The sequence below is a fragment of the Palaemon carinicauda genome, chromosome 13 (genome assembly GCF_036898095.1).
Source record: "Palaemon carinicauda isolate YSFRI2023 chromosome 13, ASM3689809v2, whole genome shotgun sequence".
NCBI lineage: Eukaryota > Metazoa > Arthropoda > Malacostraca > Decapoda > Palaemonidae > Palaemon > Palaemon carinicauda.
The window spans coordinates 120,918,837-120,946,642 of NC_090737.1; the positions used below are offsets into that span (position 1 = coordinate 120,918,837).

The following is a 27,806-nucleotide window of genomic DNA, read 5'->3' on the forward strand; positions in this document are numbered from 1 at the left end:
CAGCAAAAAATGGGAAGAGAAAGTAGATAGAATAGTGTGCCCGAGTGTACCCTCAAGCAAGAGAACTCTAAGGTTGAAAAAGTTTATACTATGTCGAAAGCACAAATTCTAAGCACTGTTTATGTTTTATGAATACAAATCTTACATTTTCATTCCAATTTGCCATGGTAGGACTAGGCAATGAGTAAAGTTTATGATGTAGTAAGAGAGTTCTCTTTAGTCACTTATTATGGAACTTCAGAATTATTCAATATTTCTTATATCAAGTGACAATTAACCCTTTTACCCCAGGCTATTTAGAAATTTCCAACCCTTAATCCCCAGGTGGTTATTTTTTTCCCAGCACATTTTGCAGTATATTTTTTTTGAATTGCTCTAACAGCCTTAATTTTTGTCATAGAGAGGTCAGGTTGGTCTCATTCTCTTGGAAAATGCCTGAATTTTCTCAAAAAATTCTCAAAAATATGAAGAAAAAAAAAATTTATAGCATTTTTTTGCAAGGACGTACCGGTACGTCCATGGGGGTAAAGGGATGGCTTTTGTGAAACGTACCAGTACGTCCTTTGGTGGTAAAAGGGTTAAGGTTCTCTCTAGTACACATAAGTAAATTTAGAGGTTGAATTTTTAGTACAGTTATAGCATTCAAAAGTTGTTTCTTGGCATATAGAAAGGAAGGGTAGAAGCTATATTCTCTCTGCTTTTATTACAGAATGACTTGTATCTAAAATGTTTGATTTTTGTTATCCCTTTTTAAATTTCAGGTTATTTTGGGCTCGTCAGTATCAGTTGAAGCTCAAGAAGAAGGCAGCAGATATTCAGCAGGAGCTGTTGGAAGATGAGGGCATTGTGGAAGATTTATTGCGAGGCCTTCAGTCAGAATCTCAAGACGATAAGGTTTGAGACTGACTCTGCTGCATACAATCAAATGTTAACTTAGTTGTTTCCTGTGTAGGATAAAGAGTGAATTTGGAAAACATTTGCCAAAATCAGATACCTCCATGATTTCAGTTTTTACTGCATTTTGAACATATACTTTTCATCAATAAGAACAATTTAAAAAAAAATATTTGAGACAACACATAATTCTGGCTAATTTTCTTTCTGGTTAAACAAGTTTAAAGATGAGAATTTAAGTATTGTATTATGAAAGTTTGTAGATGTATATATAGCACCCTGTATATTATAAGTTTGTATTGGAAAATATTTAAAATTGCAAATATATTTAGATTTCATAAAGTGTATTTTGCAATTCATGGTATTTATAATTTCTTTCTTTTGGGATAGAGTATGTGAAAATAAGATTTTTGCTAGAAATTTATTCAGTACTTCCTCTTCAAAGGCTCAAGTTGTAAGACAATACATCTTATTGCAGATGAAGCAACGTATAACAGAAACTGAGTGGATGAAGAAAGTCCTAGAAGAACAACGGCGTCTTGAGGCAATGCGAGAAAAAGAATATGATTTGCTTTTCAGGTAAATTCACTTCTCGACAGAATAACTCGTCCTCAGACACATACTGTACAAGTTAATTTTAGCTTAGGCTTTACTTTAAAAACATACCTTTAACTGTCAGCTGCATCATAGAAAATTTTTGTATCTTTGTAGAAACCAGATATTTTTGTGTAACTTCTGATTATCTCCATGCTTGTTTTTGTTAATGTTGGTACTATAGTGGTCATTGTGAGCAAAAATATATAGTACTTTTATCACGATAATTTTTTTTTGAGATTAGTAAGATCATAATGATATTTACTGTATTTGATATGAAAATGCCTTCAATTTTTTTTTTCTGTGCCTTTAGCGAAGAAGCTGAACGGCTTTGGCATCGCCGGAAAGCAGAGTGGGAGAAAGAACAGCATGCCCGTGACAAACTGATGACTGATGTACTCAAGGGTTTGCAGAATCAGGTAGTGTGTTTTTATCATAGTGCTTATTTTAGTAGGTTTATTTTTGTATTCATCGAGTATTTTGATATGTAACTTCTCATTTTCACCCTTGTGACCACTCAAAATTTATTTCAAAAGCCACACATGGGATTATCAATGTCAACCATTCTTTTACTTGAGTTCATATCTTATGAAAAAGCTTGATCACCAGTACTGTGCTTTTATAATGCAATATCTCCTGGAAACCTGTGTGGGTAGATGGTGATACATATTCTTTACACTTTACAGAATTCTTTTAGCTCAAGCTGCCTTACTTTCTTCCCTTTACTTTGCCTCTACTCTGAATAATCTTTTCATGCTTCTCAAATTCTTTAACTTTACCTTGCTCACATTATCAACTCTCATGAGAAAATCATGTAGTAGGACTGTGAGTAATAATTTAACTCAGTGGGCTCATTAGGCTGTAATAAGTCTTTCATAATTCAGTAATAATCATCATCATCATCATCATCTCATGACAACAGTAAATAGCAATAGTATATGGGTGTATAATGTCATTCATAAATATAGTTGCAGTAGATTAACGTGTATAAGGCATCATTTAAAGCTACTTGGTAACAATCCTAAAATGACAATAGTTTAAACCTTCTAAAACCCATAAAATCCGTATCTAAATCCCACGTGTATAGAGATAGTTATTTTGATTGTAATGCTTGTTTTGATTCCTGATATGTGATGTAAGATGTTACATTGGTGCTTTGATAGGGTACTTATTGTTTCATTGTAATCAGAGAGGCTACTGTGGGAACTTCCATAACACATTTTTTACTTAAATTTGTCGGTACTATATTTTAATCTCAAATTGATCTTGTATGAAGGTCTACTTCAACTAATTTAATTGATCTCTACATAAAATCATTACTATTAGGTTTAGATATTCTCTTAAGATTAAAAACAAAGAAAATAACCCCCAGTAAAGAATGTACAGTATATATAAAAGTAATATGCTAGATACAATGCCTGTGCTATAACGTACCATTCTTAGGAGATTGGCTGTGCTATATTTTTGGGATTAGGAAATTTGCATTGATATGTTTTTTACGAAAACTTCATTGTTTGAAAAATTAGCCTTTGATTTTAGTGATCCAATTATCCTTTCAGAAAATATCTTTAATTATAACATGTGACTACCTTTAACAGTGATATTATTCTCTCTTTCATTGGTTTGTGAAAATATTTAGTTTCTTATGGAACAAAAAATGTTGGTTAGAATCTATTTTTAGAAAAGATTGAACTTTATCATATTTTTATGTTTTCAGATACAAGAAAACTTATCAAAGAACACTCATGACCGCACAATCATCAGAGCTGAGAAGGATCAGCTAGAGTATGAAATGTTAGGAATTCGAGAGCAGATACACCAACAAGAACAAGATGCTGAAAAGAGAAGAAAACAAGCTAGCCAAGGGTCAGAAGTCCAGGTAAGTAGCATGAGCAGTTTTTTCTCTTATAAATGCTAGTTGAAGTATTTGCTTGTGTTTTCATCTATTTGATCAGTTTTGTTCATCCCAATAAGAAGTCCACAAATTAATGTTGGCTTATTTGTGTAAATGGTACCGATGCTAACACCATTCACCATGAAGTGTGAAATTATTTTTTGGTATATAAACTCTTCACTGTCAGTATTGTTTTGAATTGAGAACCACTGCTTGAAGGAAATACCAGTGACCCAGGTCTTGGTGTAGGCTGGCCAGAAAACAGGAGACATCTGTTTATTTCTATCCTTCGAGCCACATGGGTTCTTATAGCGGTAAACACTGTCTGACTTTATTATGTGACCCACCGCATAGCCACAAAGAACAAAGGTCAGCTAATCCTGAACACATGTTTGGCCCTTTTGGGGATACAGTATAGTTCTGACAAGGCATTTCTTATTTAAAAAATCCATAAGTATAGTTCTGACAAGGCATTTCTTATTTAAAAAATCCATAAGTATAGTTCTTATAAGGCATTTCTTATTTCAAAAATCCATAAGTATAGTTCTTATAAGGCATTTCTTATTTAAAAAATCCATCTCTTCACATTTAAAAACGTTCCTAGGATTTGTATTTGCCTTTTTTATAATTTTTCTTAATCTTGTTGGATATGCTAGTGATGCCTTTCCGTTAGCAGATGCCAATTCAGCAGTATTTTTAATATTTTTGGAATTGCACCTCTACTTAGATTTATTGACCCCTCCCTGCAAAGGGTTTTAATTCTTCACTAAAATTATTTAGTGAAGAAATCTGTATGTAGAATCAAGGCTTGCTGCTATAACATGTGCTTCAATCTATTTATCATTATCTTGTCCATTACACATACTGTATGTTTAATGAACTCTCCGTCTTTATTAAAACATTGTCACGTAACCTTATTATTATTACTTGCTAAGCTGCAACACTAATTTGAAAAAGCAGAATGCTATAAGCCTGAGGGCTCCAACAGGGAAAACAGCCCATTGAGAAAAGGAAATAAGGAAATTACATGAGAAGTAATTAACAATTGAAATAAAATATTTTAAGAACAGCAACATCAAAACAAATCTTTCACATATAAACTATAAAAAAAAAAACAAGAGGAAGAGAAATAAGATAGAATAGTGTGTGCCCTCAAGCAAGAGAACTCTACCCCAAGACAGTAAAAGACCATGGTACAGAGGCTATGGCACTATCAAGGACCAGAGAACAATGGTTTGATTTTGGAGTGTCGTCCTCCTAGAAGAGCTGCTTACCATAGCTAAAGAGTCTCTTCTACCCCTAACATGAGGAAAGTAGCCACTGAACAATTATATTGAAGTAGTTAACCCCTTGAATGAGAAAGAATTGTTTGGTAATCTCAGTGTTGTCTGGTGTATGAGGACAGAGCAGAATATGTAAATATGTATGCGTAGGCAAGAGGAAAATGAGCCGTAACCAGAGAGAAGGATCCAAAGTAGTATTGTGTGACTAGTCAAACGACCCAATAACTATTTAGCGGTAATTTCTCAACAGGTGGCTGTGGCCAACCTACTACCCACTAAATTAAAGCATTGCACAGACTTTAGCGGTGGAAGAGGCCAATTCTTCTCATACCTGCTGGGAACTTCAGCATTAAACTTATTCATTTTCCCAGTTAAATCAGGAATTTTTACCATCTCTACTGGGGCCAACACCTGACAAGACTTTTTACCTTTAAGGCCAATGCACACTTCACTTAAGAATTATTTAGAGCCATGATTTGACGCACTTAATACCCAATCACATGGTTAACTTCATTTGTCAATACATATAGATAATGCTGTCATGCACACTTGAGAGAAACTGCAGCATAAGACTGAGGTCTCGGAACAATGAACAGGTACTGTATCTCAATACTGGGCCCATGAAGGATGACTGTACGCACTAGGGTTCGAACACCAGTAATGAATTACTGTACCGGTAATTACCTATTTACAAAATTTGATGGTCAATAGCATTACTGATACATTATTACCTGTTAAAAGCTTGATGTTATTTGCGAAAATGATTTTTCAGCTACCGATTTTTAAAATGGTTGTTAATACAGTACCTAAGCATTGTCATAAATGTTTGTCTTTTTCTCCAATTTCAATGCAATTTCTTCAGCATTTGTCCCATAAAGTTGACATCAATGCCCTCAAAATGTCTCAAAGAAAGTCAAATATTTGGCAGCACTTTTTGAAGAAATACAGAGAAGGCGAGTGTTATACATGTCATAAAGTTTCAGTGTGTTGGAGTATCAACATCTGGGTTGAAGGCACATTTAAGTAAAATAAATTATATCAATTCCAAAAGTGAAGCTAGTGGCTCTTTTAATAAGAGCGAACTAACTTTAATGTGATTTTTGCACAATAAATCCACTGAGGAAGTTATTTTAAAGATGGGTATAGTTTTTTTACAAATTGCTTCAAGTGAATTTATTCAGTGTACTTCTTTTCCAAAATTTGTTTCCAAATGTAACTGAAAACATTAAATGCTTTGTTTCTAAGGTCATACTTGTCTGTTAAATGATATTTGATGTTTTTTTAATTATAGTATCATGTATTTTTGTAGAATCCATAGTTAAGGATGTCTGACAATACTCCATATTTTTTAATGAGGTGCATTTGCACCAACTCACAGGATTGCCCTTTTAGCTCGGAAAAGTTTCCTACTATCTAATTGGTCGGTATTATTTTGTCCAACCAATCAGCTAGTAGGAAACTCTTCCGAGCTAAAAGCGCACCCCTGAGAATCGGTGCAAATGCACCTCATTAAAAAGAAAAAAATGAGTATAGTTTTTTCTACTAGGTGGTGGAGTTTGACTTAATAAATATTCTGTTGACTCAACTTCATTTGGTTCTCGTTGGTGGTAGTCCTTGTGGTGGGGTAGTACTCTAAAGGTAAATCAAGTTCTTGGCATTAAGTGTTCTCAAATTTTATTGGAAATAGAGAAGTTACAAGACCTCTATTAATGTCACATTGCCTCGGAACAAGTCTGAGGGTTGAATCAACATTTTTGTTATTTACCTATTTCAAAGTGGATTTTTATGACAACCCTTATAGTTTCTAGTATCCCACCTCCTGGACAATGAGAAAATCAGCACAAATGAATGGCTGGTAAGACTTATCGAAATAAACAGATTTCTTAAAATGGGAATTTTAATTTTAATTGAATACCACCCTCCTCTGCATATCTTGTTGATATAAAATGAAAATAAGTGGTTCAAGATAGCATCTTGCTGCCATGAAGTTTAATAGTAGTTCTTTATGTATAGGTATAGAAGGGCTAGTCATAAAAACCCATAACTAATCCTCTATTTTTTTAATTTGTCATCCAAGCTGCACTTGCAAAATGCATAGCACAATAAATGTTGAGTAAGTATTGAAATACTGTAATTAATATTTTAAAATCCTATTACTATTTTCCAAGGATTACAAGGGATTATTCCACTAATCTGTCTCTTCATTGACATTCAATGTAAAATAGAGGCAGCTAAAGTGCCTTGCATAAGAGGGTAGGTCATTGTATGATTGTAAAACTTATGTTGTGATGTTCTTTAAAGTTAATTTCATGTAATTTCAGCTTCCTTCACGAGTTTCACAAGAAATTACATCGCTCAAGAGAGATCGTCAAGATGAAGAGCGTAAACTTGAAGAACATCGCAATGAAATTGCACGTCTGGAGCAACAAATGCAACAATTATGGGGTCCGCAATATGCACCTCCGGTAAGTTACCATTCGTAATTTGAAGCTCTGTAATGAGCATAAATCTTTCAGAAATCTTTTAAAAAAACATTTCAATTACTTTCATCCGAGAAAAGCCACTGAAATTATTGAGTGTAGTTTGTTTCATAGCTAGTTCAACATTAATTTGGGATCCTGAGCATCTCTTATTAGGGAGGTACTGCACCACCTCCTTGTAATCCTCAAGTGACACTGCAGAAGTGCTGGTGATAATAAATGTTCCTTAAAGCATCCTTTTGGGCCCAGGTGCATTGCTTCCTATGTCTTTTTTATCAACTGTCACCTCTGAAAGTAGAAAAAAAATTATGGAAGTTTAAATTCTTTGTAGGCTTACAAACAAGAAAGGACAAAAACTACAGAAAATGTTTATAAAGGGCATAAGCATATATGAAAGAATTAAACAATTGCCTACGCCACTGGAAGTAAAGAATGAATGAATGATTAGTAATTATCTGGTATCATAACTTCAATGGTTATTGATGCCAATGGGAGTAAGATTAATTACAAATTAATAATGAAGAAAATATGCATAAAAAATAATTTTATAAAACATTTCATTTATATATATATTTAAAGTTTATTAAGAAGGCCAGCATCCAATGTGAATTTGAAAAGGCCACTGGAATCATACACAACATCTTGTCCAAGAATCCTGGCGAGAATGTTCCTGACATCCTCACCGTTAGCTTCCGAGAGAAATCATTCTCAGAGATCCCCAATAGTGGGCCATTCAGTTAGTAGATCATTCATGGGGACCAAATACTCATTGCAGAATAAGAACTTGTGCCAAATTCATAGTCTACAAGAGAGCAATTTCCACCTTCATGGCATATTGTCCTATTTCTAAGGAGGTGCAGTAGCACTATACTCGATTTTTTTTTAATGAGGCGCATTTGCACTGATTCACATTGATGCCCTTTTAGCTCGGAAAAGTTTCCTGCTATCTGATTGGTTAGAATTATCTTGTCCAACCAATCAGCAATCGAGAAACTTTTCTGGGCTAAGAGGGGACCCCTGTGAGTCAGTGCAAATCTGGATCACCAAAAAGAATTGACTATAGTGATATTTTTATTCTGGTTCACAGAATTCTGTCATTGTCAAACATCACTAAGAGATCATTTGGCACTACATTACATAAATATTAATTACACAATAATGAATATGTACTTGAAAGTAATTTGTCTGCAGCTTCTTTAGCTAGTCTGGCTGCCTCTTCATTTCCTGGCACATTCACATGAGCTGGAACTTGGCAAAACTGAAATTCCTTGTCTGCAGTGCCAAAAATATACAACCACTCTAAAAAATTTATAAAACCAAAAGCTTGATTGGATTAAAAGCAATCATTTTGCATCACCTTAAATGTTAAAATAACTGGAAATATGGAGGGAAAAGAACTTTCATCTGCATACAGTAATGGCTGCATAATATAATTAAGTAGAAATCCAGAAATAACAATATCAATGTTGCTTTTTGTATGGGATGTGACTTTCATGGTAATGGCTACTCAATTGGTTGAACCACGAGTGATAGATTACCAATGTGGCTCATCTTCACTACTTTGACCCCAAGACAAGACTCCGTTCAATCTTTGCAAAGTTTTTGGCACTTTCCACAAATACAAATAATACCACCCTGTATATCATATCGCATGAAAGAATCTTTAATACTCGTAGTACCCAGCTGTAATGTCTGGTCTATTCTAATGTAAGTTTATGGTTACCAATGATTACATTTAAAGCTCTTCTATAGCTGATTTGAATTTCGTCCTGTTCCCACAGATCTATGTTTAGTTACCGGTAGGTGTTACCAACTTAATGAAAATCAATGAAATAAATGAAATCTGAGAACATCAGCTTTCTTACCGGGTTAGAACTATTTTGTGAAAGTAAAAGATATAGAATTAAAATAACTAATTAGAATTAATCATAGTTGTGACCCGATGATGCACTTTGTCATCATCCATTCATGTAACCGTAGTGCTCCGTCATTTATTTTGTCAAAATATTGAAAATATTTGCTAAAAATCTTGGTTATTGGCTACATATTTATCATACATATTGCAGTGTAGCAGAGATTTAGGAACAGGGGTGGCTGGGGCAGCTATAGCCTACCCCTACTTTTTCGCTGAAAATGTTGTGCTTCTTAACATTCAGTTGTTCCGTAACCGAAATACAAACCACGCTATTTACAAAGGGTTACCCTTTTAGCGCAGCTGAAATGGCGAGCCATTAGAATTTAACAAGGGTGTATTACCCCCGCGCTAGTTAGCGGGGGATAGGGGAGTGGTAGCTAGCTACCCCTGCTCCCCCTCACACACAGGTGAATGCTCACTTTCACTTTTGGCTCGGACTGTGTCAGACGTCTCTGTCTTGGTCCTCTCTTGGCAGCCATTGTTTGTTTTGTCTTTACTTAATCGCTTACTTTTCATTTACTCAATATATATGTAAACATGTTTTCATGTTTGTATATATATTTGAGTATAGAAATAAGTAAGTTTCCTTTTCAGATTTGTGTGTGTAGTGTACGATTTCTACGTGGAGTTCTCGGCAGTTAGGCCTCCACGGCGTAATCTTTTGGGTGGCGATCGAGTTTGACTTATGTCTTTCTCTCTCTCTCTCTCTTGAGGTCGTTCACCCTTTTACTACGTGTTACTACGCCCTTGTAGCTTCCTTTCCGTGTGGGGGGGTTGCTACGCCGTACATTTGTCTCAATTAGTTAGGAATCTAATTGTAGTTGTTTTTTGTTTTTCAGCTTGTAGAACGATTCCTTTCGGGGTTTTCGTTCTTTCTTTAGTGTTCATTCATTTTTGAATTACATAGTTACATAATTATAATTGTTATAATTCTGTTTTGGTTACAGCTCTCCTTCCGTGAGTGTAAGTGGTTGTGAGGGCACGTGCCTGTTGTGTAATTCTTGTTTCCTTTCCCTCGGGATTCCTCTTCGGAGCCTTCCCAGGGGAATGAATGTGTACTAATATTATTTGTTTTATTTTTTTACAGTTACCGATCTAGTTCGTTTCTGTAATATGGCAACGGTGTGAGCTGTCTGGTTGAGTCCTGGGGATTCGGCTGTTGCTGCCTCCCCCCCTTGTATTTTCGTCAGGGGCATGTCTCCTTCTACTGGAAGTACTCCCGTGACGACGGACAGCTCTCCAGTTCATTTTAGAACTCTCAGGAGGCTTGCCTCCTTGGGCGGGTAACTTTCCTTCTGAGGGAAGTTTTTCCTGTCCAGGCTTGAGTTTTTCCCCTTTTGGGGGGTTCTTCTCTTGCCTTTTTTTCGTGCGACTATGCTCTTGGTGCTGAGCGGTCGCACCTGCAGTTTCGCTCAAGGGGCTGGGCAACTGCAGGAGCTCCTCTTCGGAGGATTGCTCCTTTTAGGTCACTGATTGACCAGTCTCTTCTACGAAGTGTTTCTCTTTCGTTCGCGAGAGAGTACACTCATAGAGACTCCTCTTCGGAGGTTTCTTCTGTTGCTGTTGCTGTTGGCCTCCCTCGCCCTATAAGAGTGCTTGAGGCGTCTTTTTGGATCTCCGTTTGCAGCCTACAACTCCTTTCTCGATCTTCCGCCTTGGTGCAGATGGACAGCAGTCTGATCTCGTCTTCCGACGGGCAACGGTCTCCCCGACGGACAACGGTCTTCCCGACGGACAGCGGTCTTCCGACGGACATCAGTCTCCCCGACGGACAACGGTCTTCCCGACGGACAGCGGTCTTCCGACGGACATCAGTCTCCCGACGGACATCAGTCTCCCGGCGGCAAACGATCCCTTCGGGGCAAAGGGTTGCCCCCACGGGGGTTCTTCCCTTGCGTGTCAGGGTTTCCCTGTGCGCCCTTCTGCTGTGTTCTCTCCTGCTCCTGCTCAGTGTTAGCACACAGGCGCTCTTCTGCTCATCAGCGCTCTACTGTTCGTCAGCGCTTTCAAGATGATCATCCCTGCTGTTCCTGTTGGTTCCTGTTACGCGCCCTGTGCGCCCACGTTCGCCCTCGCGATCTAGAACTTCGGTTCAGGTCGGGGTCAAGGACTCTTCTTCTATGCGCAGGCTTCCACGCGTAGCCTTCTGCTCGTCAGCGATCATCAGCTCGCCAGCGATCACCTGTCTCTCGGCGATCTCCGGATCGCCCGCGTGTGTTACAGCCGGCACACCAACATTCTCCAACACTTCTGAAGGAACATGGTTCGCCAGCTACTAGCTCACCTGCGCATGCTGATCGCCATCGCGCGACCCTCAAACTGCGGATGCTGATCGCCATCGCGCGACCCTCAAACTGCGGATGCTGATCGCCATCGCGCGACCCTCAAACTGCGGATGCTGATCGCCATCGCGCGACCCTCAACTGCGGATGCTGATCGCCATCGCGCGACCCTCAAACTGCGGATGCTGATCGCCATCGCGCGACCCTCAAACTGCGGATGCTGATCGCCATCGCGCGACCCTCAAACTGCGGATGCTGATCGCCATCGCGCGACCCTCAACTGCGGATGCTGATCACCATCGCGTGACCCTGCGCATGCTGATCACCATCACGCGACCCTCAACTACGGAGGTTGTTCGCCATCGCGCGATCGCCCACCTGCAGATGCTGCTCGCCATCGCGCGACCGCCCACCTGCGCATGCTGATTGCCATCGCGCGACCCTGGCATGCAGATCACCATCGCGCGACCCGGCGCATGCCGATCAACATCGCGCGATCGCCCTCCTGCACATTCTGCTCGCGATCGCTCACCTTCGCATACTGCTCGCCAACGCACGATTGCTCACCTGCGCATGCTGCTCGACCATCGCGTCGGCATAACACAATGCGCCATCGCCAACCTGCGCGTTAGCGCTCACCAGCTCACCACCGATCGCTCGTTGATCCATATCGCCAGCGGTCTTCCTCGCCCACACGGCAGCGCGTTTCCTCGCCATCGCGCTAACGCTTGCGTTCGCCGCCTCGGACTCGGTCTCATCCACCTGCCCACCCTCACGACCGCTCGCCTGCGCGCCCGCTCGCCCGCGCGACCGCTCGCCTGCGCCCCCGCGCGACCGCTCGCCTGCGCCCCCGCGCGACCGCTCGCCTGCGCCCCCGCGCGACCATTCGCCGGCGCGCCCACACGCCCACGTGCCTGCACGTCTACGCTCATGCGCGTCCGCGCCCATGCTCTCCAATGTTCGCCCACGCGCGAACCAACGGTTTTTCCATCGCGCGGACGGATGGTGTTCCGTCGCGCGAACCTACAGTGTTTCTTCGCACAAACGTCGGCTTATTTCTTGCAGTATCCATTGCTCGTCTATGGGTTATCGCTTGCCGACCACCAGCTCTCGCGCTTCCTACCACGCTCGCCCTCCTTCTGCGCTCCTTCGCTCACCTTCGTTTGCGTTACCGCGCATGGGTGCTTCCACGTTCGCCCACGCGAAAATCTTTGAATTACCGTCGCGCGAGCTCCAGGGCGATTGCAACCACGATTCCCAATGAGGTTTTCACAGCATGGCCAGCCTGGCGAGTTCTTCTGGAGTGTATTTCCAGAACACGGCCTCACCCCGTAAACGCAGAGCATGGCACTTGCAAGAATAGGAGAAACTTAAGGGAGATCTGAGCAACACTCCTCTTTCCTGAACCTGGGTTAGCCCTTCCCCATCATTCCCTGGAAGGATTTTTGGCGGGGGGGCTTTCCATTCGGGATTTCTCCATCGGACAAGGGGTGACTGCTTACCCCTTACTCTGGGAGCTTACCAGGTTCTTTCCCTCCTCGGTTACGGCCCGAGGTTTGGTTCAAGGAAGCTACAGGAAGATCAGGGGTACTTTCCTCCTCTCGAGCTCAGGCACCTTGGCCTTTCGTCGTTAAGTATCTAACTTTCGGACAAGCTCGATGTTGTACCATCTGGACGCGCTGACTGAGGGCTTCCTTCGGGTGTCTCATCTGTGGAGGTCGACGACCTCAGACACCCTTCCATCCTTGAGAAGAGTTTGTTTGTGCCCAAGGACAGAGACTTAGACAGCTGGTGTGCGGAGGAAATCGACTTCTGGTTTCACTCCTCCAAGGCGCTTTCTTCCAGACTCTGCAGGGCTCCAGCGCCCTTTTCTTTCAACCACATCGGCCTAAGTTATCGGCTACGACAACTGGGACAAGGTGTCCAATTGCAGTTTCCTCCTGTCAGGAACAGATGGCACGGGAGACTCCCCCGGGGGGCATAGTCCTAAAAGGAGTTCACGAACTCTAGGATTGCAGGTTTTTCGCTGGGAGGATGCTTAAGGTTACTCATCCGAATGACGGCTTCCCGATGCCCATTCCCGCACAATCTCTGTGATTAGCCAAGGATATCGCACCTGCCGTCTCTGTCAGCGAATTCAGTGTCTCTGAACCTCTATGCCATAGCGTCAGCAGAGTTGCCCGGTTGGGCAGAATGATCCATACCTTAGGCGAGGGTCTTCCTTAGGATCATCGACGGCTTCACCCCCGGCCCCCTCAGTCGATCCTTTCTTGTAAGGAAGGATCTAAGAGGGGATGTCCGTAGTCGACCTCTCAGCCCTGATCAAGTTTGTCGAACAAACTTCGGCCAGCGTAGACCAGCAGAATCGATCAGACTGGCAACGAGGCGACAGGACTCCTTAAACCCTGGATCGGAAGGACGGGTACTTTCAGTTTCCATTCCATCCATCTTCCAGGGTGCTCGTCGAATTCAGCCTAGACTGCAAGTATTCCTGCTTATGATGCAGTGTGGCTATTCCGCCGTGGCATAGCAGGTTTGTTTCCCCAGAGAACTCTCCCTGCCTTCCTCTTGGCCGCTCAGGTGCAGGCTTCCGCCTCCTCTGCTGTTTGGAGGGCTGGTCTACTCCGGTAGGCTCGGGTTCGACCTTCTTCAGCGCCGGGACAAGCTTCCGGATGCTTACCATGAGTGTGGGCTCATGGTAATTTGCTTTGAGCCTTCTCTTCCTCTGCCTCAACATCTGGAGTATCTGGCCATGATATTGAGTCAACGGCCTTACCACGTTGGAAACCCCGCTTCTCGTCCGTCCAGCGAGGTTAAGCAACGTCGGTACTTGGATGGGTGACCACCTGGGGAGGCCAGATTCTGTTACCACATCCTCCGAGCCTTCCTTTCGGTTGACTGTGGCTAGACTGAGGAGAGTCGCAGTACCTGTTCTCAGTCAAGCAGAGTTTTCAGCCCTACTTTGGAACGTTTCCTAGTTCTCCTTTCCTCATTGACCCGTCTATAGTCCGAACGGTCGCCTCAGGATAAGTTCCATGTGGGACGATCCAAGTTCCGGTGGCTTCAGGCAATATTTAACCGGACTTCCTGGCCCCTATGGGACCAGCGGAACTATTAGACCTGCAATGGATGTTGACCTATGGAGCCTCTTGATGGTAGTGGATATTCTCGTCCTTTCCCCACATTCTTGATGCGGTTCTCGGACTCGTCAAAGGAAAGGGGGGGGGGGCATGTTCCGGTCCAGGCCTATGGTCAAGACCTGAAGGATACCTCTCCATCATTCAGGCAGGCTTAGGGGCCTTAGTCTGTCCCCTCTACAGCTCCTGCCGAGTCGCCCGTGCGCGTCGACTCCATGATTCTGGCGTATTCTAACCAGCAGGGGATGCATTTTCACACCTTCACATCTTGCAGTAGAGATACCGGGATGATTGAGATTCTCTCAATACCACCATCGGCTCTCTCATTCCAGGCAGGGGAATGTTCTCTCAGACTATCCGAGCAGAGCCTCGTAGAGAGAGTGTACCTGGGGGTCTTTGACCTTGGGTAACCAGCAAGTACTGGTCTGGGGGACCTGATCGCGACAGCTTGGAACCTCAAGCTTCCGCTATTCTTCCCCCCAGTCTCAGACCCCGAGACTCTGGCAAGATGCATTCCGGTGATGGTGGGACAACTTCGACGCCTGCGTCTTCCCTCCTTTTTGTCTGTGGACAATGGGTCTCAACAAGACCAGGTTGTCTGTCAACCTTTCAATGGGAGAGCTCCACTGGGACTATACGCAGAACGGTTTCTGGACCCTCTGCTTCCCCTGACGGAACTCCCGGGAGAGCTTTTCCCACGGCGCAGACTACTCAAGCAACCACACTGCGACATCTCTCCCGAACCGGGGCGTCGCTTCGGCTTCATGCCTGGAGACACTACGCCTCCTCCTCAAGAAGAGACAACCCGCTACAGTCGCGGTACGGAGGTCGCGTCATCTGCGATTGTCATCCACAGGGGTCTCCCAGGCAAAGTGAAGAGTCGAAGGTGGTTGGTGCCGTGGGAGATATACCTCTTCCCTTGAGGCCTCTTCTCCAGCAATAACGGTCTTATTGCCTTTCGGCGGGAGGAAACTCCTTTCCGCTCTCGGCAATGAAGCCTGTCGCTCAGCCTTTCCCTGACCTTCAGGCTTAAAGGAATAACTTTTCCTGCCCGCTGGATCTATCCTCGCTCATGCGAAGCTACGATCGTCCCTGCCCTAGTCGGAGGAAGACCTCCAACTTGGAGCATGGCTAGGACTTTTAGTCCTTTAAGAGATCTTCTCAAGACCTTTACGACAGGCCTCGGATTGTATTCCGCCTTGGGTCTCCTGCTCACTCTGGCCACGGCCGGTGTGTAAGCAATCTTCTTGGTCTCTTACAACTCCCCCCTTTCTAAGGAAGAGGGGAAGGCAACATTCAGGCTCGCTCCTGAGTTGTTGGCTAGACTCAGAATCTGGGGGTCCCGGCCCTTCGGTCCGATTCATTCAAGATTTCGAGTCTCCATTCTGTATCTGATGTCCCAAGACCTTCTCTTTCTTACCAGTAAAGGAATCGAGAGGTAAGCGCTGGGAACAGCTGCAGTTTGTCCTCAGTTGCAGCCAATTTGGGAGCACAAGGAGGACATGGGGGAGAGTCACCAGTATACCTCTTCAGCCTGGACTCAAGGACCTTCATCTCGACCTGTCTCCAGACCCTCCCCCGTCACGTCGCCCTACAGCACGATGTTGGATACATCGCAACGTCCCTCGCCTTCGAGTAATACTACTCTGTGACGCAGGTGCTACAAGCTGGAGTCTGAAAGCGTCTAATGACCTTCGCAGCCCGATTCCTGCAGGGCGTGACCCACAGGAGTCTCGATACGTTTTCTATCACTCTGTGGTGGCTACACAACAGCTGGTCTAACCTCAGGCTCCTTTTTGGACAGGTAGCAGAAGGTTAAGGGCATTGTTATCAGGTTTTAGTCTGCATGAACGAAAGAAGTATGTCTGGCCCTTACTTCTTTCTTCATCATCCCCTCTACGGGGAAGCAGCATCCTGGTCTCTGCATAGCTGACCTCGAACCTCTGCAGGTAAACCATGCTTCCTTGTGTTCCGAGTATTGAGTCAATACTGTCGCGTCCCCCATACCCTGACGAGGTGGTATTGGGAACGTCCTAACCCAGAGTTCCTTCTGGAACTCCAGGTCAACTACCTAGGACGGGTCACACTTCTTCCTTCACACACAAGCTTACGTAGGCCACATGGTTCCTTGCGGAGCAAGGAACTTGTGAGGTGCAGGGACTCCTTTTCTCTAGTGCGACTCACTCGGATTCTGAGTCCCCGGGTAAAGCCAAAGCCAGTATGGCTGGGGACTTTCCACCCAACCTAAGGGGTAAGTCACCCTTTGTAAATAGCGTGGTTTGTATTTCGGTTACGGAACAAATGACAAATTCGAAGATAATTTGTATTTTTCCTAACCATACAAACCTTAGCTATTTACACATATTTGCCCGCCAGCCCTGTCCCCCAAGATAAGTCCTACCTCTAAGTGAAATTGAGCATTCACCTGTGTGTGAGGGGGAGGAGGGGTAGCTAGCTACCACTCCCCTACCCCCCCGCTAACTAGCGCGAGGGTAATACACCCTCGTTAAATTCTAATGGCTCGCCATTTCAGCTGCGCTAAAAGGGTAACCCTTAGTAAATAGCTAAGGTTTGTATGGTTAGGAAAAATACAAATTATCTTCGAATTTGTCATATTTGAGTTTTCATGCAAAGTTGTAAATCTATATCCTATTGATCTCCGACAACAGCTCTTGTACAGCCCCACTCCCACATGAGTATAATGGTATCGCCTAGCACTCTTATTTACCTACATACAATATTGCGCACCTCCCGTATCATTGCACAATGGAAAGTGAAGGTAAAAGTGACCTCTCTGATGATCTATTTGATTTTATTGATGACATTCAAGATAGGTGATACGTATATATCCCCTGTATAACATCACACAGACAGTTTTCAGCATTGGAGATGCTGTGTTCAAGTTCAAGAGCGCCTGAACTAGAAGGTCTCTTATACACACGGAATCCATGCTATGCCTGTTGATACACTGGCCCAAGGGTAGGGACGACAATATTTCTTTGGTATTTCCATCATATTGGATTCCCAGTTCTAGCCTTTCAGAGGAAAGTCCATGGAGACCACACAGTACATTAACCCGAAAAATAAATTTTTCCCTCATCAAAACTTCATTTTATTCTTGGATTATACAGGAAATGCATTCAGCTTTTCATTGCAATTTTTTCTCAACATTATTCATTATGTTTACCTATTTATTCCACAAAATTTGATACCATTTAATAGGATATCCTATGTATTCTCACATGGTACTGTACTGTTTATGAAAATTTTAAAATATGACCATTTTTACATAAAAAAGAAAAATTAAGTTATATAAATGTAAAAAAAAAAAAATATAAATTTAGTTACATAAATATAAAATTTTGATGTGCATCCTGTCTACAATTGCTCAAATTGTTTTTGGACAGAACCTATCTATTTTATTTATGAATTCTTTATGATATTCATTCAGCTTTCTATTGAATCTTTATTTTCTTCCTAGCATTATTCATTACTGTACAGTACTTATATTTGTTCCGTAATTGGAATACAAACCACGCTATTTATTAGGGGTTATACTTTCGGCGGAGCTGAAATGACGAGCCATTAAAATTTAGCGAGGGTTAACTACCCACACCGCTAGTTAGCGGGGGTAGGGGGGAGGTAGCTTGCTACCACTCCTGTTCACACACCTGTGATTTAGTATGAAAACATTCTTAATGTTTATGTATAGATGTTTATAGAAGTGTGATAAGTTTCCTTCTCAGTGTTTGTGCTGTGCGTGTGATACATACACGATAACGACACTTGCATACATTAGCACCAAAACAAGGCCAGCACAGTTCCACTTCATGGGGAACAACCTCTCCCTCTCTGGTCCATCGGTATTACTGTGGGCATATAAACGTTAACTTGGCTGCCGCAGGGGAATCATCATCACTTGGACCCTTTTCATTCAACTATTGTCTTCGCCTTTTCCCTTTTCCTACAGGAAACGAATTACTGAGCGAAGGGAATGTGGCCTCTTGGAGATTGACTACGGTCTTTCTCTTCTCAAGGTCGTTCACCTTTCAACAACAGTTTACTTTTGGGAAGAGCTCCTTTCCCGTTCGCGGGTTAGGTTGCGCTTCCGATTGTTTGTCTCAATTATTTTTTAGCGAAATTATAATTGTAATTTTAACTTTTCAGCTTTTCACTGTGGGGAACATTTCCCTTTGGAGGATCAGTGGTTCTCACTATTAGTGAATATTCTTAGCCGATTTAAATAATTGTAATTCTGTTTTTATTATAGTTACTCCGCTCCTCCCTTCTCCCGTGGATGTCGACTGGGGAAGAAAGGGCGCATTACTTATTTTCATGTTGTTCCCTCGGGGTTCCTCTTCGGAGTTCCTCCCTTGGGAATTTTCTGTTAAATAATTAATTAATTTTATTTTTTCCCAGTTAACTATGCAGTTTTCTTCATACGACTAAGAGTACCGACGAAGCAGAGCTGTTCTGTTCATGCCTGAGAATCTGCTGTCACTGCCGTCCCTCAGAGGACATCCTCATGTGCGTCATCCCTTCTCTTAGAAGTACTCCCGTGACAACATGACCAGCACTTCAGATCATCTGAGAATGCTAACCGGGAGGTTCGCCTCCAGGGGTTGGACAACTTCCCCTTCCGAGGGTAAGTTTCCTCCCCAGGTGTGAGGTTGTTTCTCCCTTCTGAGAGAGAACTTCCCACATCTTAATAAATTCATCGTCTCCGACTGCTGTTGCTGCCTTCACCCAGACTTCTCTCCCCCCTTGCTGAGTCTCTCACCCTTTAGGGGGCAGAGCACAGTCTTGGCAAGTCTCTTCTACGAAGTCTTTACCTCTCGTTCGCGAGGGAGGCCACTCATAGAGACTCCTCTTCGAAGGATCGCTACTGTTGAAGGTCAGCTTGCTGATCCACCGGCCCTAATGGGTGTCATGTCTCTTCTATCAAGTGTTCACCTCTCTCGTTCGCGAGAGAGGCCGCTCATAGAGACACCTCTTCGGAGGATCACTCTCCTCATCAGTTCCTGATCATCCTACCAGCAGACCTACCAGCGCAACCTTGTGCTGCAACTTAGTCCGTGGACTTCGGTCCTGGACTCCTCCTAAGGGCAGCTTGCTGGTCCACCAGCCCTCATGGGCTTCATCAGTTCCTGATCATCCTACCAGCAGACCTACCAGCGGAATCTTGCGCTGCAACTTAGTCCGTGGACTTCTGTCCTGGACTCTTCTATGGACCTTTCACGGTTGCCATCAGTGGCTATTCGCCCTTCCAAAGGGCACATACCAGTTCCTGATCGTCCTACCAGCTGACCTGCCGATCTACCAACGCAACCTTATGCACTGTCCTGGGACTTCAGTCCTGGACTCTTCCGTGGACCTTTTACGGTCTCCATCATGGATGTTTGCCCTTCCTAAGGGCTCATCCCAGTCGTCCTGCCAGCTGACCTGCCGACCTTTTAGCGCTACCTTACGCTACAGTTAGTCCTTGGACTTCGGTCCTGTACTCTTCTGAGGATCACCAACTCCCTCCTGCCAGCTTTATCATGTGCACGCCGACAGTCTTCCTCGCGCGCCGACAGTCTTCCACGTGCGCACGCGCCGACAGTTCTGCGCGCGGGCGCCGATGGTCTCCCGCTCGCTCAAGCGCCAATGCTCTTTCGTGCGCAAGCCAATAGTCTTGCGCATGAGCGCCAACAGTCGTCCGCTCGCACACCGACAGTCTTCCGCGTGCGCGCCGATGGCCTTCCCCACGCGGGCACCGACGGTCTTCCGCGCGTGCGTGCCAATAGTCTTTCGCGCGAGCGCCAACAGTCTTCCGCATGCGCGCACGACGACAGTCTTCCGCATGCGCGCACGACGACAGTCTTCCGCGCGCATGCCGACGGTCTTCCGCGCGCGCCAATGGTCTAACGCACGCAGGCGCCAGCAGTCTCCACGTAGTACTCCCACGCACGCACCAATGCACCCGCCCTTGCATAACCAGTCTCACGCTTTGGCGCATTCTAGGGAGACTGGACAAAACTATACAGTGCCTTACTGCGCGCCAGGGCTCTTCCGCACTTTCTTGTGCGTCCTGCGCAGTTGCGGTCTCGGATCCAATGCGCCAGCTCTTGCCAAAGAACCAGTGGTCGCAGATCCAATGCGCCAGCTCTTGCCTGCTCTCATTTGTGCCATCGCTCCAGTACTCTCCTGCAAACTCGCGCAATAGGCAGAAAAAAGGAATAAAACTTTTGGACAGGTCACCATTCCCCCATTCCTCCCCGCAAACATTATATTGCCACCGGAAAAAGAGGAAAGAGACTTCACAGAAGGATTCAAGATCCCGAAGATTCCATCTTACAAGGGGAATCAAAACGGGGAATCCTTGGTCCCTGTCTCTTCTGAAGTTTTTTTTTTTTTTTTTTTCCCTTGACAGACCACCATCAGCAAACTGAAAAGCATTAACAGTCTGATCTCTAGATCACTGTTTGCTGATGGCTAGTTCACGGTTTACTGATTGCTAGGTCGCTAATCGCCAATTGCTAGCTCAACGCTGATCCTTGACCTCTAGTCCCTCCAATGACTAACGATCTCCAATTGCTAGTGTTTCCAATCACCGATTGCTAGTCAATAACTAGTCATTAGCTTGCTGATCACTAGATCACCGATGGGCAGCTCATCTTTCTTCGAGCATTGAACTCAACTTGCTAATCTCTGACCAACCAGGGGGGACCATAATCAGCTTGCTGATCTCTAGCTCACCATCGGCTCACAGACCGCCGATTCACCAATCATCGGCCATTCGCCAGCAGTTCATGACTTGAACTTACTAGTCAACCTCTGCCCGTAGTTCCCTAGATCAGAAGGTATACAACATACTTCTTGCTACTGACCGTTCGCCATCACACTAAATTGATCCGCAAACGTTCGACAACCCTCTTCAACGGCTTGTCGACAGGGAACTACTTGCGAGTACTCTCCAACTGCACAGTAACCACGATACCCAACTGTTAACCATTGATTAACATTTGCCAGATTGATTCTGTTCTAGAAATAGTATCAATCCCATCAGGGCGCATGGTAAGGCTAAGCCTTCCTTCTGATAGTTATAGGAATTCTCTCTTAGGGAAGAATTCTTACACTGGGTATCGCATCTGATGCTTTACAACACGAGTCAAGACTCCAGCGTCGACAATCTTCCATGCAAAAGGATCTGCATGGAGCTGTCCCTTTGGGTCGATGTCCACACCATGTTGGAGTTCGAACAAGGGCTAAGACCTCAGGTCTTCATTTGCACACTGGACCTAAAGGACACTTACTTCCAGGCCCAAACCATCCATCTGGGAAGGTTGGAAGATTCAGGCTAGACAAACAATTAACACCTGTTCAGGGCACTGTGCTTCGGTCTTTTCACTACACCCATCCTGGTCTCACAGGATCGGCTTCTGTCTCCTCCGTTTCGTGACGACTGACTGACCTTAGCAGACTCAGTGGCAACCTTGCATTAGCACCGGAACTTCTGAAGTCTTTTTACCAAGATCCAGTGATCAGGGTAAACCTGCAGAAGTCTTCCCTACTTCCCTCCCAGAAGACTGGTGTATTTGGGAATGATTTTAGAAACCAATTTCCACAAAACCTTCTCAAAAACCAGAACAACTCCCACTCCAAAGTGATCGAGTCAGACTGGAATCAGACCCTCAATCCCCCAAACATTCTGACCCCCATAGGACCAGAAGTTTGGACGAACCTCAAGGGATGAGTGTCAGTCGAGAATCTACAGAGCGGCATAACCTTCTCATCCTTCCCCACCCCTCGGACTTGATGTTGTGCTTAGAACACATCAAATGAAGAGAGGAGGGACCATAGTGCTACACCACACGACCTCAGCCCTCTGGACAAAGTCCGAAAGTACCTTCACTTAAATCTCTCAGGAGATGAAGGCCAACTTTCCGGTCCTTCAGCAGCCTCATCGGTTCCTAATAGACCCCTCAGTGATGTGATGGATGACACCACCACACACCACAAAGAGACTCACATCAGCAAGCAAGAAGGAACTTGCTTGTAGCCTCTTCCCATCTACCAGTATAAACACTAAGATGGCCCAAAGTCCATTCGGTACCACTATCAACCCGCTTCATTCCAGACTAGAAGAGCGTGCTCGCCGACAATCTGTGCACAGCATTTCAGATAAGGTATACCGAATGGTCTTTGGATCGCCTTGTAGCCGACAAAGTCCCGACTTTACGAGGTCCTCCAACTATGGATCTGTTCACAACGCTCCTGAATCTCAGGCTGCCGTTGCTCCCCAGCCCTAGACCCCAAGGCTCTCTGGCAACAACGGTGTGTACAACAATGACGTTTATGTCTCGTCCCTGTTTTATCTGAAGAAGGACACTCAAGAAGGCTAGAACATCGGTCAAGCTCTCAAGGACTCTCCTAGCTCTGCTAGGGCATTATGCAGAATGGTTTCCTAACCTTTTGCAGCTCCTGACAGTCTCTCCAAGAGAACCCTCTCCTCATCAATGACAACCAACTTCGACACCTATCACAAGCTATAGCTTTGCTATGATTGTACGCCTGGAGACTACCCAGTACCTCTTTTGCGAAAAGGTTGTCTAGATATCTGAGGAATTCCTCAGAATCAGTCTACCAGGCAGTATAACGTCTTGTGTGGTTGGTGTCATGTGAAAGTGTCTCTCTCCACTCGATACCTCTATTCCAGCAATAGCGGAATCCTCGAGTATATACAAGAGGAAAAGACCCCTATTCAGTTTTGATAGGTAAAGATGATCACTCATCCTTGATCCTTCACCTTCAAACTGAAAGAAAGGGACATCCTCTCATCGATAGACCTTTCCTAACTTATACGGACTTACAACTTGCTTTTCTCCAGTCTGAATGGAAACCTTCCCCTCGGAACATGGTTCAAATTCTCAGATCTCTAAAGAGACCTCCTCATGTTCCACTTCACCAGGCAACAAATTTTCTTCTGATTTACGAAGACAATGTTCTTACACACTCGGACAGCAACCATACGAGTCAAGGAACTTCATAGTCTTTCTTTCGACATCGCCCATTATTGAGAAGGGGGAAAGACAATGTTCAGTTTTGTCCCTGAGTATGTCGCCAGACACAGTCTCCAGAGGTGACGGTTCCTACACAAGTCTCCACCCGGTAACAGACGATCCAGATCATTCGTTAGTGTACCCAGGGTAAGGTATGAGACTTTACCTAAAGAAAACAGCAACAGCCCACCCGGGTCCCTTCTCTTGTCATCAGCACTGGGAGAGACTAGAGGAGGATCACCGAAACATCATCTCGACATGACGACTCACAGTGTCAGGGGCATAGGTATGACCAGACTGGTCCTTCTTAGCAGATTACTCTGTGACGCAGGTTTTACAAGAAAGGATGTGAATGCTCCAGGTGACTTTCACAACCTTTCTCATGCAAGACATAACCCACAGGAATTGATACGATCTCTATCGGTCCGGTGGTGGCTGCACAACAGCTGCTTGTATACCTCAAGCTCCTTATTGGACAAGTAGCAGAAGATTGAGGGCACTGTTACCCGGTTTTAGTCTGCATGAATGAAAAGATTAAAGATTTGACTGGCTCTTATTCTTTTCTTCATCCTACCCTCTTGTGGGGAAAGCAGTATCCTGGGTTCTCTGCATAAGCTGACCTCAAACCACTGCAGGTAAACCATGCTCCCTTGTGTACCTAGTATTAAGCTAATACTATTGTCCCCCCATGCCCTGGCAAGGTGGTATTGGGAAATTCTTGGTTACATCAGTTTCTTCCTACATAGACTCTGAATAACTTTACCTAGACAGTCACACTTCTGCATGTCTCACCACTCAGCTTGCGTAGGCCGCGGACCTTGCGTAGCAAGGTTTTAGTGAGGGCAGGGACTCCTTATTTTTTGAGTACTAACACACTCAGGTAAGGAACCCCTGCGCAAAGCCAAAAGCCAGATTGGCAGAGACGTCCGCCCTTCCTCATAGGTGAGTCACCCCTAATAAATAGCGTGGTTTGTATTCCAGTTACGGAAAAAATAACATTCGTAGATTATTTGTATTTTCCCTAACTATACAAACCTTAGCTATTTATACAAACTTGCCCGCCAACCTTATTCCCCTTGAAGTCCTACCTTCAAGCAGTGACTAAACCACAGGTGTGTGAACGGGAGTGGTAGCAAGCTACTGCCCCCCTATCCCCGCTAACTAGCGGTGTGGGTAGTTAACCCGCTAAATTTTAATGGCTCGTCATTTCAGCTCCGGTAAAAGTATAACCCCTAATAAATAGCTAAGGTCTGTATAGTTAGGAAAAATACAAATTATCTATGAATTTGTCATATTAAGCAAAACGGCAGGGAAGGTGTATCAGATGCTAATTTTTGCCTATGCATGTTTGTGTTTACAAATGATAAACATTGTCATATTTTCTCTACTATTTGACAGAGTAGTCTTTGTTTTCTCACATGGTATAGAGAAAAGTGTAAAAAAAATGGACGTTTTTATATACAAAACTTTTTTTGTTAATTTAGGTGCACAAAGATGAAGATTTATTGTTCAGGGACATCGCGAAGAGATCCACTGTTAGGGAACCTTTGAAATTTAGGACTTTGTTGACTATTGGATGGTTCAAAGACTGCTCGGAGACCACTATCCGAGTAGCTCAGCTCAGATGACTTGTGTGCACATTCCTACTGTTCGGAATGAATCTAGCTGATAGGGAAACAAAGTTGTCTTCTCCCCATCTTAGCATACCCAAGCTAGAAGACAAAAGTACTGTGGAAAAAGGTACCGCCCTGTTTTTTCAACGTGAGCCACTACTGTGGTCCTCCTCCTCCGATCATGAACTGTCGGGTGATTGTGAGTTGACAGTGATCGTAAGCTGACAGCATAGTTGCAGCAGGACTGGGCGAGGCGCGTCTGCTAGATGAGACAAGTCAGTCTGGCGAGAAGAGTCTGATGGAGTGACAAGTCTGTAGGGGCAAGATGAGGCTGCTGGGCGTAACAAGTCTTCTGTCTTCTAGACGAGACGAGACAGCTTGGTGTGATGAGTCTGCTGGGCGAAATGAGTCTTCTGGTCCAGTCTGCTCCATAGAGCAAGGGTGGGGCATAGAGGAATCCAACCAGAAGGAAGATTGCTAGACAGCAGCTGGTGGAGGGACTCTCCCTCGAAAGCAAAAGTTCCAACACCTGAAGGCGAACCTCCAGGTAGCACTCTGCTTCCCGTCAACGAGCTGAGCTTAAGTTGAAGGTCGACATAGAGTGTTGATTGTGAAACGTAGCCGTAGCGTGTTTCTGGGTTCCTCCTGAAGGGATTACCCGACAAGTCAATCCGAGGACTTCTTGTCAGCAACTACTCCGGAGAGGACTGAACCAATGTACAGGAAAAGCCGTCATCAGTAAGATGATCAGGAACTGGCGCAGGCGGAGAAGGCGGTGACTGGTCAGGAGCAGCAACTTCCCCAGGAAAAGGAACATCTGACTTCGCTCTTACGTCGGCTGACTTAGCTCAACGATGCTGTAGGGTTTCGCTAGCGCTGAGGAAAAACAAAACAGAATGAAAAGAAAAGTCACCTCGGGAGAACATCCTAACCCATGGATGAGAAAGGTGTTTCCAGAGAGGTACAGGAACATGCTACAGACTATGCACTCCCTCAACAGGCTGCAATTGCAGCACAAGGTGTGCGGCATTCTTAGTGTTAAGAAAAGTTAGATTGAAACATGACATTCGAAGATAATTTGTATTTTTCCTAACCATACAAACCTTAGCTATTTACAAAGGGTATTACTTTTAGCGCTGCTGAAATGACGAGCCAATAGTTTTTAACGAGGGTTAATTACCCCCGCGCTAGTTAGCGGGGGGTGGGGAAGGGTAGCTTGCTACCCCTCCCCCCTCCACACACCGGTGACTTGCTTCACTTCACTTAGAGGTAGGACTTGACTTGGGGGTCAGGGATGGCGGGCACATATGTGTAAATAGCTAAGGTTTGTATGGTTAGGAAAAATACAAATTATCTTCGAATTTGTCATTTGTTCCGTAACCGAAATACAAACCACGCTATTTACAAAGGGTGACTTACCCCTTAGGAAGGGTGGAAAGTCCCCAGCCTTACTGACTTCGGCTTGCCCGGGGGCTCGATCCCTCAGTGAGCAGCACTAGAGAGAGGGAGCCCCTGTACCTCACAGGTTCCTAGCATCGCTAGGAACGAGTGGCCTACATAAGCAGTGTGAGGAGGAGAGTGTGACTCGTCCTATGAAGTTGACCTTGAGACCTTCAGATAGGAATTCTAGGATAGGACGTTCCCCATACCACCTCGTCAGGGTATGGGAGACGCAACAGTATTAAGCTTAATACTAGGAGCACAAAGAAGCATGGGTTACCTGCCGAGGTCGAGGTCAGCTATGCGAGGACCAGGATGCTGCTTCCCCAAGAGAGGGGAGAATGAAGAAAGAAGCAAGGGTCAGACATACTCTTTCATTCACACAGACTAAGACCGGGTAACAACGCCCTCAACCTACTGCTACTTGTCCAAAAAGGAGCCTGAGGTTAGACCAGCTGTTGTGCAGCCACCACAGGGCCGATAGAGAACGTATCGAGGCTCCTGTGGGTCACGTCTTGCAGGTAGTGGGCTGTGAAGGTCGTTTGACGCTTCCAGACCCCAGCTTGAAGTACCTGCGTCACAGAGAAGTTTCTCTTGAAGGCCAGGGATGTAGCAATACCCCTGACATCGTGGGCCCGAGGGCGACGTGACGGAGGAGGGTCAGGATTCAGGGCATGGTGGATAACCCTTCGAATCCAAGCAGAGATGGTGTTCCTGGTGACCCTCCTCTTTGTCCTGCCTGTGCTCACAAACAAAGCTCGCACATGAGGACGGACTGCAGCCGTTCTCTTCAAGTAGTACCTCAGACACCTCAATGGGCATAGTAGCAGCTGGTCTGGGTCGTTTGTTACAGAACGGAGACTCGCGATCCTGAAAGAGTCGAACCGAGTATCCGGCACTCCAGGATTCTGAGTCTTGGCCACAAACTCAGGGACGAACCTGAACGTTACCTCCCCCCATCCCCTTGAATGGGCGATGTCGTACGAGAGACCATGAAGTTCACTAACTCGCTTGGCCGAGGCCAAGGCGAGTAGGAAAGCCGTCTTCCAAGACAGGTGGCGATCGGAGGCCTGGCGTAATGGCTCGAAGGGAGGTCTCTTGAGCGACCTGAGGACTCGAACCACGTTCCAAGGAGGGGGTCTCAGTTCCGACTGGGGGCAGGTAAGCTCATAGCTACGTATGAGTAAAGAGAGTTCTAGCGACGAAGAAATATCCACGCCCTTCAATCTGAAG

At 44.7% G+C, this 27,806-nt stretch overlaps 1 protein-coding gene and 1 long non-coding RNA gene across 5 annotated transcripts in view; one reads left to right on the forward strand and one right to left on the reverse strand.

Annotated features, from left to right (window-relative positions):
• Positions 1-27,806, forward strand: part of LOC137652383 (trichoplein keratin filament-binding protein-like) — a 73,900-nt gene that overhangs the window by 36,136 nt on the left and 9,958 nt on the right. For all 4 annotated transcript variants that reach the window (XM_068385764.1, XM_068385767.1, XM_068385763.1 and 1 more), the window contains exons 7-11: positions 762-894; positions 1,373-1,473; positions 1,802-1,907; positions 3,206-3,367; positions 6,987-7,130. In XM_068385764.1, the coding sequence (XP_068241865.1) occupies positions 762-894; positions 1,373-1,473; positions 1,802-1,907; positions 3,206-3,367; positions 6,987-7,130 (646 nt within the window). The remainder of the gene's footprint in view (positions 1-761; positions 895-1,372; positions 1,474-1,801; positions 1,908-3,205; positions 3,368-6,986; positions 7,131-27,806) is intronic.
• The window catches only part of LOC137652385 (uncharacterized), a 77,979-nt gene continuing 57,296 nt past the window's right edge, over positions 7,124-27,806 (reverse strand). Inside the window, exon 3 of the long non-coding RNA XR_011046266.1 lies at positions 7,124-7,433. This is a non-coding gene — a long non-coding RNA (uncharacterized lncRNA). The remainder of the gene's footprint in view (positions 7,434-27,806) is intronic.